General features: G+C 34.6%; 1 protein-coding gene across 3 annotated transcripts in view; it reads left to right on the top strand.

Annotated features, from left to right (window-relative positions):
- The window catches only part of TEC (tec protein tyrosine kinase), a 132,534-nt gene that overhangs the window by 73,395 nt on the left and 44,286 nt on the right, over positions 1-14,853 (top strand). For all 3 annotated transcript variants that reach the window (XM_007496481.3, XM_056802590.1, XM_007496480.2), the window contains one exon: positions 8,874-8,978. In XM_007496481.3, the coding sequence (XP_007496543.1) occupies positions 8,874-8,978 (105 nt within the window). The remainder of the gene's footprint in view (positions 1-8,873; positions 8,979-14,853) is intronic.

Genomic DNA, 14,853 nt, shown 5'->3' with positions numbered 1-14,853 from the left:
CAATTGTACCACAGTGTATCTGTCTCTATGTACAATGTTCTCCTGGTTCTGCTCCTCTCACTCTGCATCAATTCCTGGAGGTTGTTCCAGGCTCCATGGAATTCCTCCACTTTATTATTCCTTTTAGCACAATAGTATTCCATCACCAACAGATACCACAACTTGTTCAGTCATTCCCCAGTTGAAGGGCATCCCCTCATAAAATCCCACCTTTTGCAAGAAGCTTTTACTAGTTCTTCTTAATGCTAATATTGTCCCTCTTGAGATTATATCCATTGAGATATCTGTATGTATTATATTTGCAGAGTTGTGACATGTTTTTTCCTTATCTTGGTGTATAGTTATAGAAATGGAATTAGAAAGACCCAAGTTCAAATATGGCCTCAGATACTAACTGGGTGACCCTGGGCAAATCATTTAAACCTCTGGCTTCCTTGGGATCTTCATATGTAAAAAGAAAATAATTATTTACCATGATTGAATTACAGAAATGTTTATCATTATTATTATATCTCCTTGAGGTCAGAAACTGCCTTTGTCTTTCTTTGTATTCCCTAACACTTAGCAGAGTGCCTGACATATAATAAGCTCTTAAGACATGCTCATTAACTAAATATTGAGTCTCTTTCTAGTGCTGACTTAAATTGTAGGTTCAGTAATTTGTGTTACCAGTGGGAATGCTGGTTCTTTTTTTTTTTTTTCCATGAAGGCAGCTAGATGGGCATAGCATAGTGGATAGAATTCTGGGCTTAGAATCAGGAAGTTCAAAGTTCAGATTTGGCCTCAGACAATAGCTGTCTTACACATAAATTGAAGAGAGTAAGGGAGGAGACAAGGCAGAGGAAAGGGAGAAAAGAAAGTCAAGGACTGAGACAGAGAGATCTACAAACCCAAGAAGAGCAACCTATCTCTTCTTCTAGTTAGAAAATTAAGTTATTGTTTTTTAACTGATAAAAGATGAGAGGATCTGAATCAACAAATTAAAAATAATTGGTAGAAAGTATAATGGAATAATATTGCACCATAGGAAATTAAAAATATGAAAAATTCACATCATATCAGAAGATTTATATGAATTAATGAAGTGATTCAGAGTAAAATGGAATCAGGAATATATAAACAATGGTTGCAATGATATAAATAGGAAAAGGAAAGTTCAAATTATAATATTGTAGATAATGAGCATGCTTGAATAGTGAAGATGATAATGTAATAATAATAATAATAGCTAGTGTTTACATACTATTGTAAGATTTATAAAATGCTTATAGATACTATTTCATTTTTCTCCTCTCAACAACCTTGTCTACTACTCTAGCCAGGAGGTTTTATTCTTTGCCTCACAATCACTTTAAAAGTTTTGTTTATGTCATTTCATTTCCCTAGAAAACCTTCATTTCTTTCCATTTCCATTTCTTGTTTATAACTATTCATGCAAAGCCCAACACAAATTCCACCTACTCTGAAACTTCCATTGACTACTAAAACTAGAGCTGGTTTCTCTCTCCTCTGAACTGTGTGCTCCAAAGTGATTTGCTATCTCTAATACACATTTATTTTCTGACATTGTTTCTTAGGCCTAAATTTCTCCTTCCCCCTCCCCTGCCTTCATTGAATTTCCATCTCCCCTTTGAGGTTATTTGTTCATATGTGATCTTCTCCAAGAAAACTTCCTTGATATTTTTCTCCATAATGATTCTTCCCCATCCCCACCATCCAAAGTTCTTTTCTTTTCTCTTATACACATTAGTTTTTATTTTGTATTACAGTTATTTGTATAGAAATCCTATGTTCATCTTACATTACAAAGTCAGGAACTGTGTCTTTTCAAGTTTATATTCCCCTGTACAAGAAACAACTTGATATTGTAACACCATTGACAGAAATGACGCATTTAGGAATTTTTGGGGTTGGTGAGGGGGTGGAGTTAATGAGTTTAGACTTGGATAGATTGTGATAGCAGTTTAGCATAAGGAGAGATTTTTATAGATAGTTGGAAGTATGAACTGGAGCCTGGATTAAGCTCTCTAGTTGGACTAGAGACATGGATTTTAGAAACAAATGCAAGAAGAGACCTGATAAATCATCTAGTCCAGTAATTCTTAAACTTTTTTATACCCCTGACCCTTTGGCAGTCTGGTGAAGCCTATAGAATCCTCAAAAATGTTATTAAACACACAAAACAAAATTAGCAATTTTTAAAAAGCCAATTCCTGGGCCCCAGGTTAAGAATGTCTTATCTAGTACAGTGGTTCTCAAAGTATTCAAGGAGGGAGAGAAAGGAAGTTTCTCTAAGAATACCTTGAATTACATGTTAACTTATACTTGCAATCATACTTGTGTTTCCAGGACTCTTGTTCAGGTTGCTCTATTTTCTCACTTCAAAGAGTAATACTGTGCTATGAGCAAAAAAAAAAAAAGTTTGAGAAGAAGGGATCTAATTTGAATCCTTAATTTTACAGGTCAGGAAACTGAGCCCTAGAAGAAGATAAAGGGTTTGTTCAAGATTATATAGAATAATAAGTAGCAAGAGCAAAAGTTGTACCCATATCTTTTGACTCAAACATCACCATTCTTTCCAGTATACTATAGTACCTTTCAGGTCTCAGGCTCTAATATTTTTTTTTCTACCTTTACTTCTTAAAACTATTTGTAAAAATAAAGACTTTCTTCTTTCCTTCCTTCCTTCCTTCCTTCCTTCCTTCCTTCCTTCCTTCCTTCCTTCCTTCCTTCCTTCCTTCCTTCCTTCCTTCCTTCCTTCCTTCCTTCCTTCCTTCCTTCCTTCCTTCCTTCCTCCATTCCTTGTGACAAATAAGTATCACCTAGCAATACCAACTAATGCTGACTATACTTTAGTCTGCAAATACAATTCTCCTTTTCTCTGCCCAGCAGTGGGATTCTCTGAAGCCAAGTTTGGGCTTTGTGCTAATCAGAGTTCTAAAGTCTGTATTCTTTTACATTATTGTATTATAGAATTGGTTCTTTGAACTTCATCCTGTATCACTTTAGAAAAATCTTCCTAAAAGTGTCTGAATTCATGTTCATTATTCTATAGAACAAAACAACATGTCATTACTTTCAGTAATGGTTTATTCAGCTGTTCCTTAGTCAATGGGCATGTCCTTCTATTAAAATATTTACCTAAAAACTGCTGTAAATATTTTTTATATCTAGGACCTCCTTTCCCTTTTGCTTCTTTGGCCCATGTGCCTGGAAGTGCTCAAAAGTTATGTGCAGCTTAAACATCCTTTGAAACATCTAACCTGTTTGTTTTAAGTGACAAAATTGAGAGTATTTTCCTCAACAAAAATCAAGATTTCCATTTTTTAGCTTGTCATGATTAATTATATTTTCCTACACTATAATAATAAAGACTGACTTCTTGTTTTGATAGAGTTTAAATGATCTTTTGCCTTCCTAAATATCATATTCCAAGCCTTGTGGTCTTTTAGTGTGGAAGCTGCCAGGTCCTATGTAATCCTGACAAGGACTTCATGGTATCTGAATTGTTTCTTTCTAACTGTGGTATTTTCTTCTTGTCCTGGAAGCTCTTGAATTTGGCTTTAACATTCCTGGGAGTTGTCTTTTGGGGATTTAATGTAGGGGGGTGATCTGTAGATTCTTTCAATGTCTATTTTGCCCTATTGTTCAAGAATATTAGGGAAGTTTTCTTGGATAGTTTCTTGTAATATGATGTCTAGGCTTTTATTGTTGTTATTGTTCTAGGCTTTCGGGTATCCAATAATTCTCAAATTGTCTCTCCTGGATCTGTTTTCCAGATCAGCTGTCTTTTCAATGAGATATTTTATGTTTCATTTTATTTTTTCATTCTTTTGACTTTGCTGTATTAATTCTTGCTGTCTCATGAGATCATTAGCTTCTACTTCCCCAATTCTAGTCTTTAAAGACTCATTTTCAGCTCTGATCTTTTGATTTTACTTTTTGGTTTGGTCCATCTTGCTTTTCATGGCTTCTAGAAGGCCAATTCTGGTCTCCAATTTGCTTATTACTTCATTTGATTTCTATGCCTCTTTTTCCATTTGGGTAATTTTGTCTTTTAAGCTGTCATTTTCTTTTTTTGTAACTTTCATTTCTTTTTTCCCACTTTTCTTTCCATGTTTCTTCTATTTTTCTTATTTGTTTCTTGAATTCTTTTTTTACTTCCCCCAGAGCTTGGGACCAATTTCCATTTTTTGGGGAAAGTTTCAATGTGTTTGCTTGTTTCTTACTCTCTACTATTGTTTCTGTATTTTGCGCTTCTTCTCCATAGAAATTTTCTAGGGTGAAGAGCTTTTTTGCTGTTGCTTACTCCTTTTGCTGCTGGAGGATTGGGATGCCTGCATATTAGTGGTCTTTTTGGCCTACTTTTTATCTGTATAGGAAAAGAAAAAAACCTGGGAATATATGGATCTTTACCATGCTGCCCTAAATAAGTCACATATCAAAATGACTTTTCCACTTAAATCTCCTTCACACACAAGTGTCTTTGTGCACATTCATCTATACAACACAGATGAAAAAAGCACAAAGACAATCATCATTCTTGGTTAACGAGAGACTACTACCATCAAAATAGAATAATAAATTGGTAAATAATATATTACTATTAGAAACAGTAAATTAAATCAAATTTGTTTAGTAGTAACTTGACATTCTCCAAAGAGGAAGCTCTGGTTGGAGCTGTTTACTGAGTCACCCATGTTTTTATATAGTAGACTTAAAGAAAAGTATAGTAACAGAAAATAAAATAGTAGTCACATGAAATATTTTTTTAAAAAGAAGAAAAGCAAAACTTGTTAGCTCACACAAATTTTTTTGCTTTGTATACTCTAATTTTTTTATATATGGTAAAAAGGCAGTAGAGGGTAGTGTTAAAAACACTGATTTTGGTGTCAAAGAATCTAGATTCAAATTTCATGGTACAGCCTCCCTTTTAGAATGAGAAATGAAAAAATGTGAATTTTGGATTATAAAGGATTCCTTATAAAACAATATACAAAACCTCTTTAGGAAAATTCATTAGTCTGATTTCTTGGTTACTTTTTTAAATTGGTGATCTCTTTCTTCAGTATGGATATTCCCACCAGCATTACAGATCAAAACCTATCCGTGTCTTTTAGTGCTGATCTAGTCCCAGCTTTTTGAGGGGGTGGGGTGGGTAAGGCTTCATTAATGCTTACTGACTTTGTGGATATCAAAGGACTTTGTCCATTTGATACTCCAAATAATTTATAATTTAAGATTAGATATCCTATTGTAAAATCATAATATGGAAAATATGGGAAATCTAAATTCAGTATATCCAGGTTGAATTTTTTTATTCCTTAAATTTCAGAAAAATGAGGATGTTTGTATGCATTAATTATCTAGTTGATAACATAACTTGGATTACAACAACCTACTCAATATCCAGAAAAAATGCAATGATTGACTCATTTTCTGATAGGAGTTCTCTTCAGAAAATGTTTTGTACATCTTCTTCCATATGGCTAATGTTGCATTTTAAGAAATTCTTTTCTTTGGTAGACTTTTGTGCTTCTTTTATGATTTAGCCTATTCTGTTTTTTAAGAAATTTTTTCAATTTTTTTTGTATCTTCTTTACCAAACTATTGATTCTTATTTCATGATTTTATTGCATCACTCCCATTTCTTTTCTATATTTTTCCTCTACATCTCTTGTGTGATTTTAAAGATATTCTTCTGGTTTGTCCAGGAATTATTTTTTGGGGCCTGAGACCAATTCACATTTTTATTTGAAACTTTGGATGAAGCTGTTTTGACTTTATTTTCTTCTTCTGAGTATGTGTTTTGACCTTCCCTGTCACTATAGTAACTTTCTATGGTCAGGTTCTTCTTCTTCTTCTTCTTCTTCTTCTTCTTCTTCTTCTTCTTCTTCTTCTTCTTCTTCTTCTTCTTCTTCTTCTTCTTCTTCTTCTTCTTCTTCTTTTAACTCATTTTCCTAAACCATTTCTTCACTTTTAACTTTATACAAAAGTTGGGCTCTGCCTAGGGAGGAATGGACCCTGTCTCAAGCTTCTTGACTGTTCCTTTCTCATTTGTTGCATACATGTTAATTTCTGCCCTCTCATGCCAAGTCCTAGCCAAACCTGCCCAAAATACCCAAAATAACCCTATATTTTTATTGCCATTGTATATAACACTTTTTGTACTCTGGAGCTTTTAGACAGAGGTTTATCTTTCTGGAATTAGTTTTATCTTTACAGGTTATAATTTATGATAATCTTTAAACCTCTGGATTGTGAACTTGTGGAAATGGATGTAATATAATACACTTAGCAAATTTATCCTATTTTTCCCACCTTTCTTTGAGGTTTTACTGCCATTTTTTTGTTCACTATTAGTTTTTAATTGCCTTTTTTTCTTTTTCCCTCTTCCTGCATAGTGTTTAGGTCTTTCATTGATATTTGGGGCACATGCTCCACAGAGCAAGCAAAAGTAAAGAAATAGAGGAAATGAAACTCTAAACAAGTTCATTTGACTTTTTGAAAGTAGATGTTGGCTGGCAGGAAGTTGAGACTATTGCTTAAAATGGCTTTTTAAAAATGATTCATGAATGTCTTGTCCTGAATTAGCATAGTTGATGAAGAGGGGTTGCTTTGTTGTTTTTTAGCTGTCTTTTTTTTTTTCTGAAGGAGAGGGGAAAAGACTACAGAAATAGTTCAGCCTGTGTAGTTGGAACCTAGAATTGGGAGTCATGTGACCTGAGATTTTATCCTGACTGTGATAACTAGCTGGATGCCCTTGGGCAAGTGACTGAAATTTCTCAAGTCTCAATTTCTTTTCCTGTGAAATGAAGGTTTGCATTAGATGTTCTAAGAAGTCCATGCCACTTCTAGGATCTTATGACTTAATAATTTTCATCGACTATATCTGAAGCAAGTCATTTTAGAGGAAGTGAAATAGAGTATTCATTTGTTGTTCAGTCATTTTCAGTATTGTCTGATTCTTCTTGATCCCATTTGGAGTTTTCTTGGCAAGGATGCTGGAATGGTTTGCCATTTCCTTCTCCGGTTCATTTGACAGATCAGGAAACTGAGGCAAATGAAGTCAATAACTTGCCTAGGGTCACCAAGTTAGTGGTCTTAAGCAGATTTGGAGTTGTAAAGATGAGTCTTCCTGACTCTTTGGCTTTGAACTCTATCTACTGTACCACCCAGCTACCCCAGAACACTCATATGTTTACTCTAACCCCTGCCCTCACCTCACTTCTTTCCAGTTCCTTTTACATTATGTCTCCTGGGGGGTCCTATTGCTGTCCAGTTGTTTCAGGCCTGTCTGACTCTTTGTAAACTCCTTTAAAAATTATTTTACACATAGAAACACTTCTTGATAATTGTTTTCGACATTTTAAAATTTAGAATTTTCTCTCTCCCTCCCCTAATTTTCCCCCAAGGCCAATGGTCTGATACAGGTTATATTTATATTTTCATGTAATGCATATTTCCATATTGTTCATGATAGAAGAGACATATCACTTATACAGTAGAAATCTCATGATGGGAAATGGCATGCTTTGATTTGCACACAGATTCCAATAGTTCCTTCTTTGGCTATGGATAACATTTCCATCCTGAGACTGGTGGTTATCTTGGAGACTTGCTTTGATGATAATGGGTTTAGTCCTTCATAGTTGATCATTGTATAATATATCTATTACTTTATACATTGTTCTCCTAGTTCTGCTCCATTTTGTGACCTCTTTTGAGCTTTTCTTGGCAAAGATACTGAAGTGTTGTGCCATTTCCTTCACCAGCTCATTTTATAGATGAGGAACCCAAGGCAAACAGGGTTAAGTGACTTGCCCAGGGTCATATAGCTAGTAAGTGTAGAAATGTTGGATTTAAACTCAAATCATCCTCACTCCAGGCTGTGTACTTTATCCACTGAGCTATCTTGCTGCTCCCAGAGGGACCATTAGGATAAGGAAAATGCTGGCTGATTGGATAAAGTTTGTAGTACTTGGCAATGGGGAGGTTTTGCTTGGTTTTTAAAAGTTTACTCAATGCCAAGTAGTGAAAAGATCCATTTTGATGGATCTCAGGAGGCAAGAGAACTGGTTCCAATCCTGCCACTTAAAAGTTGAATAGCCAAGGGGTAAGCTCCTTAATAGGGCAGCTAGGTGGCATAGTAGATAGAGCTGCATTTGGAATCAGGAAGACTCATTTTCATGAGTTCAGATCCAACCTCAGACATTTACTAGTTATACGACCCTTGGCAAGTCACTTAACAAGTGTTTGCCTCAGTTTCATCATCTATAAAATGAGCTGGAGAAGGAAATGGCAAACCACTCCAGTATCTTTGCTAAGAAAATCTGAAATAGGATCATGAAGAGTTGTAGATAACTGAAAAATGACTGAAAAACAACAAAGCCCCTCAAACTCTCAGCCTCAGTTTTTTCATTTGTATAAAGGGGAAAGTAATATTTATTTTGCCTACTTGCCTTTTGGAGTTGTGGAGTAACTTCTTTTTAGCCTTTAATAAATGTGAGTTTTAATTGTTGTTCTTTTGGTATTAAAATTTTTTTCTTCTTTGAGTGTATAACTGGAGACAGATGAAAGAATAAAAGAGATTTGTTTTTCTGACTTAGGGCCTAAGTGAAGCAAGTTCTCTTTCAATACCTAAGTTGTTCTAAAATGGATTTATCTTTTTTGGAAAAATATGCAGTATTTTAACACTTACTGGATATTCTATATTATTATAATATTATAAATATTAAAAGTTTGTAGAATTATGATGAGAGAATATTCATATTTTGAACTACTAGGTTTACAAACAAGTGCTATTTTAAAAAAACCTGTTGGGTTTTGTCTAATATCTATAATCCTTAATACCATTTTTTCTCTTTTAACAGAAAAAATATAGAAAGGGATTTATTGACATTTCAAAAATCAAATGTGTGGAAATAGTGAAGATTGATGATGGTATTATTCCTTGTCAGAATAAATTTCCATTTCAGGTGAGTGTGTGTATTTTTGCTTTTATGCATTGTAGAATTTTGAGCAAGCTGTCTACTTATCATTTGGTGCTTTAGAATTTCTTCATCCATGGACTTAGATATGTTCATCACTTTCCTGACCATTTGTAATCAACACTTTTTACCCCTAGAATTTCTTAGTATTTGTTTGCTTAAAAAGGAAAATTGCTGAAAATTTCCTGAACTTGCTTGATTCTATTGGTTTAAACCAAAGTTTCTTAACCCAGAGTCCACGAATTTTTTAAAAAAAAATACTTATACTTTGGTGAAATTGATTTCCTTTGAAATTCTATGTATTTTCTTTTGTGTTTTTAAAAACATTATTCTGAAAAGGGGTCCACCAAACTGCCAGATGGTCCCATGACACCCCAACATGTTAAGAACCCCTGATCTAAAATAATGAAATCCATTACCTGCTTCTGAAAATAGTCCTCTCACTGGGGAGTCAGGCAGACTGACTGGAAGAAAGAAATAGCTGTAATTGCTTAATGAAAATGAAAAAGTTAGTCATAGATCCCTTGTGTGATCTTTCATGGTCAAAGCGATAAATTCTTATGATAAACATTATTTATGATCTGAAGGTTATCATGATGTCATTTTAATAATTACGTGTGTGTGAGTATATATACACATAATGTCTTAGAGACTTGCTTGTGTGTATTGGAGACTATATATACATATACTATATATATTATCTAAAATGGAATATATAATATATAATAAAATTTTATATATCCATATATAATTTTTTGGAGCACATGTATATGCTTTTTCATTTGATCCTCACAAGAACGGTAGCATTAATATTATTGGTACTTGAATTATTGCAATGGTAGAATAACTATTATTTCTTCTATTGTATAAGAGAGTCTTAGATTAAGTAATACAAAGCTACCTACAGCTAGTTAGAAAAGCCATAACTATAGACAATTGGTATGCTGTTTCCTCTTTTACTGGAAGTCTTTCCTAATCCCACTTAATTCTAGTGCTTTTGCTCTGTTAATTATTTCCTATTTATCCTGTATATAGCTTGCTTTATAGTTGTATTTTTTGTTTATTGTCTTCCCCATTAGATTGGAGGCACCCTAAAAGCAGGGACTGCCTTTTGCTTCTTTTTGTATATCCAGTACTTAATACTGAGCTTGGCACATAATAAGTTTTTAAACAAATATTTATTGATTAATTGCTATATACAAAGAAATATGGCAGTCTTTTCAGACTCACTTTCTTGGTCTCTGAAACCTTGAGGCTACTTTGACATAGGTGTTCTCTTTATTGGGAAAGTTGTATTCTCCTCATGGTTTCAAAAACAAAAAAGAGAAGGAACTCTCAGTCTAGTAGTTAACATTCTAACTGATGTCCCTATGTAAAATATTCCCTCTGATTACTGGGGTGGGGGGTACTAGGTTTATTCTCGCAGATCTCCGCCTCTTTAGTCTCTCTTGAACTGCTTCATCTGCTCCTTCAGAGTGTTGGACTTGGAATCAGGAAGACATGAGTTCAATCAAACAATAAACAAACATTTATTAAGCAATTATTGTTCTGGGCTCTGATAAATTCTGCCTCTGACATTTATTAACTGTGTGACCTTGGACAAGCCTCCTAAACTCTCTCGTTTTTTTATTCATTTGTAAAATGGGGATAATAGTAAAACCTACTATGTAGAGTTGTTGCCAGGATTAAGTAAGGAATATTTGTTAGTTGCTTTGCAAACCTTAAGGTGCCATATAAAGCTACTACTATTAGCAGCTGTAATTTTGTTGATTTTTTTTTTCCATTTCCAAAAAATTAGCTGCTGGTTTTATTTATAAATTCAATGTTCATTTTGTATTCTATTAATTTCTTCTCTTAATTTCATAACATTTCTCTTTTTAAAAAAGTCCTTTGGACTAATACATTGCTTCTTTTTTGTTCTTTATTTTAGGTTAATTAATTTATGTTTTCCTTCTCTCTTTTATTAATGTAGGCAATCTGTGATCTAAATTTGCCTCTCAAACTGTTTTGGTCTCTTCCCAGAGATTTTGATTTTGTTGTCTTCTTTTAAATATTCTCACTATCTTTTAAAAACTTTATTCTTTAAGCCAATTCTTTGTTTTTTAAATCCCAAGGAATTTTGTAACATATTCATTTTATTATTGTTTAATTGTAATTTTATTGATTTGTCACCTAAGAAGACTACATTGATTGTTTCTCTTATTTGAATTTATTCAGGGATAGTTTGAGACCCAGTAATCAATTTTTATGAGTATTTTATATGTACTTATAAAGAACCATATTTCCTTCTTCTCCTAATTGGTCATCTATGCATAGCTATTAATTCTAAAATAGTATAGTAGATAAATAGAGCAGAGCTGGGCTTTCTTTACTGATAATCTTCCTTTTGATTTGCCAAATTCTCATAATGTAGTATTGAAGTCTTCTGCTTAATTTTTTGCCTTCTTGGGTTTCTGTTAAATTTAATTTTATGAATTTACTAGTAGAATTATTACTTATAGAATTTAATATTGTAGCATATGTTACTTATAAAGTTATAATTGTTGAGTGCTTTTCTTATTTCTGTTGATGACAACCTCATATCTTCCATCACCTAGGCTCCTATTTCAATTATCTTTGAGTCCTCTCTCTCTCTTACTCCACACATTAAATGGGTTAACATATCCTTTCAAGTCTATCTTTTCAATAACCCTAACATCAGTGTCCTCATCTGAATTTCTGCCAAAAAGCCTTCATCTCTTATCATGTAGATTAGAGTCCAAGTGGCCAGTAAAAAGAAGCCCAAACCAGATTAAAATGTAATTCAGTGGGAAGCTAGGTGGCTAAGTGGATGGTCCTGGATTAAAATTTGACCTTAGATTCTTCCTAGTTGTGTGATCCTGGCAAATTACTTAACCCCAGTTGCCTAGCCTTTATCGTTCATATGCCTCAGAACCAATGATTTTAAGTTGTTTTCTTTTAAATGTAATTGGGAGGTCAAGATGGCAGCTTAGAGACAGCAACATTTCAGACCTCCACAAACACTTCCTTACTGAATCAAAATCACAATGCTTCAAGGGGACTGAAAACCAAATCTAACAACAGTACAGAGCTAGGGAACCCTCCTGTTGGACTCAACCTAAAAGGTACGCCCCCCCAAAAAGCCTGAATTCTAGAACACTTGGTTTTAAAGGGAAGGAAGAAGGAAGGTCCTAGGATCCTTCCCCCACCTACAGGGCTAAGCCTCCAGCTGTGGCTGGAATTTCTGGGTGGGCAAGAGCTCTAGTCTGGAGGGAGTATCTTGCTGGCACAGCTGTGCCAGGCTTAGGGCATTGAACACAGGTGGCATAGAAGACATAAAAGCTGGAGGAGAAGCACAGAGTAGGCAGCCTGGTTGCAAACAAGATGCTCCATTTTGCCTCTCCCCCTTTGTGAGGTTTTTGCCTCAGGGCACAGCCAGCTTTGCAGATCAACACTGCCCTGGCTCAATCTCATCAATAGGGCAGATAAGAAACCTTCAGAGGGAAGGGAAGCTCAAGCTCCTACACCCTTCCCCCACAGACTGATCTGAGAGCCTTATTGACTAAGCTCCTAGAACAAAGGCTGCAACAAACTACAGGCAACAACCTTGATAACAGAGGGGGAAGCCCAAATCCTGTTCAGCTTCTGCTGTCAGCTGGGGAAGATCTGAATAACCTGATCAATCAGCAGAATAGAGAAGAAGCCCCTTCAGGACAGAACAGCCCAAACCCACAGAACCAGCACATAATGAGAGGAGAAAGACTACAGGCAACTACAGTGGGAAAAGAAGGGGAAAATATTAGTAAACAGAAAAAGAAAAAAGAAATTACAATCAATAGCTTCTATCCAGGCAATGAGCAAAGAGCAAATGGAACAGAGGAGAATCAAGGAACACCAAGCAAAAACATAGGAACTCCAGCGAATTGGACACAGACTTTGGAAGAACTCAAAATACAATAAAAAAAACAACTCATAGAGGCTGAAGACAACTGGGAAAAGACATTAAAAAGCAAAATAAATAATCTTGAAACAGGAAAAAGTGTCTTGAAAGCCAAAATTAATCAGCTTGAAAATGAGGCAAAGGAGATGAAAGATGACCTCCAAAGAAAATCAGACCAGAAAGGAAAAGGATGGCCAAATCCAGGGATGAAATTCAGTCTTTAAAAACTAGAATCCAACAACTAGAAGCAAATGACTTCACAAGGTAACAGGAAGTTATAAAACAAAATCAAAAGAATGAAAAAATTGAAGAAAATATGAAACACCTCATCCATAAAACAGAAGATTTAGAAAACAGGTCCAGGAGAGACAACTTAAGAACTATTGGACTACCAGAAGATCATGACAAAAGAAAAAGCCTGGACATCATTCTACAGGAAATTAACTAAGAAAACTGCCCCAACATTCTAGAGTAAGAGGGAAAAGTGGAGATTGAAAGAATTCACAGATCACCTCCTGTACTTAATCCCCAACTGACAACACCCAGGAATATTATAGCCAAATTCAAGAACTACCAGACCGAGGGAAAAATATTACAAACTGCTAAGAAGAAGTCATTCAGATACTATGGAACTACATTTAGTATAACACAGGATCTGGCTGCATCTACACTGAAGGACCAATATTCCGGAAAGTAAGGGAACTAGGTCTACAACCAAGAATCAACTACCCACCAAAACTGACTATATTCTTTCAGGGGAAAGTATGGTCATTTAATAAAATAGAAGATTTCCAAGCATTTGTAAAGAAAAGACTAGGCCTGAGCAGAAAATTTGATGCCCAAACACAGAACTCAAAAAATCACCAATAGGTAATTAGGAAAGGGGAAAAAAACAATAACAGCAACAACAAAAAACAAACAAACTTTTTTAAAGTTAAAATGATATATATCCCTACAAGAAAAAAGGATATTGGTAACTCTTAAAAATTGTTATTATCACCTGAGTAGCTACAAGAATTATACTTAGAGGGAACAGTGACAAACTGTATAGGATGATATGCCAAGACATATATTTGTATATATACATATGTGTGTGTGTTTGTATAAAAGTAGAGATAAAAAGAGGTTAATACTAAGAGAAATGGGAAAACAAACAACTGTGTATTGGCTCCAAGGCAAAGAATGGTAAGGGATAGACAATGAGCATTAAGTGACTTGCCCAGGGTCACACAGCTAGGAAGTGTCTGAGGCCAGATTTGAACCTAGGACCTCCCATCTCTAGGCCTGGCTCTCAATACGCTGAGCCACCCAGCTGCCCCCTGGATGAATATTTATAAAAATATAAATTGCCTAGATTAACAGAAGAAGAAATAGAATACCTAAATAAACCCATATCAGTAAAAGAAATTGAACAAGCCATCAAAGAACTCCCTAAGAAAATATCCCCAGGAGCCAGATGGGTTCACAAATGAATTCTATCAAACATTCAAAGAACAACTAATCCCAATACTATGCAAACTATCTGACAGAATAAGCAAATTAGGAGTTCTACCAAATTCCTTTTATGACACAAATATGCTACTTTCTACCAAATTCCTTTTATGACACAAATATGGTACTGATTCCAAAGCCAGGTAGATTAAACATGGAGAAAGAAAACTATAAACCAATCTCCCTAATGAACATAGATGCAAAAATAAAAATCTTAAATAGAATATTAGCAAAAAGATTCCAGCAAGTGATCACGACGGTTATTCATTATGATCAGGTAGGATTTATACCGGGAATGCAAGGATGGTTCAATATTAGGAAAACCATCAACATAATTGACAATATCAACAAGTAAACCAACAAAAATCATATTATTATCTCAATAGATGCAGAAAAAGCCTTTGACAAAATACAACACTCCTTCATATTGAA

The sequence above is a fragment of the Monodelphis domestica genome, chromosome 6 (genome assembly GCF_027887165.1).
Source record: "Monodelphis domestica isolate mMonDom1 chromosome 6, mMonDom1.pri, whole genome shotgun sequence".
NCBI classification, from domain to species: domain Eukaryota; kingdom Metazoa; phylum Chordata; class Mammalia; order Didelphimorphia; family Didelphidae; genus Monodelphis; species Monodelphis domestica.
This window is presented reverse-complemented; position numbering and strand designations above follow the sequence as displayed.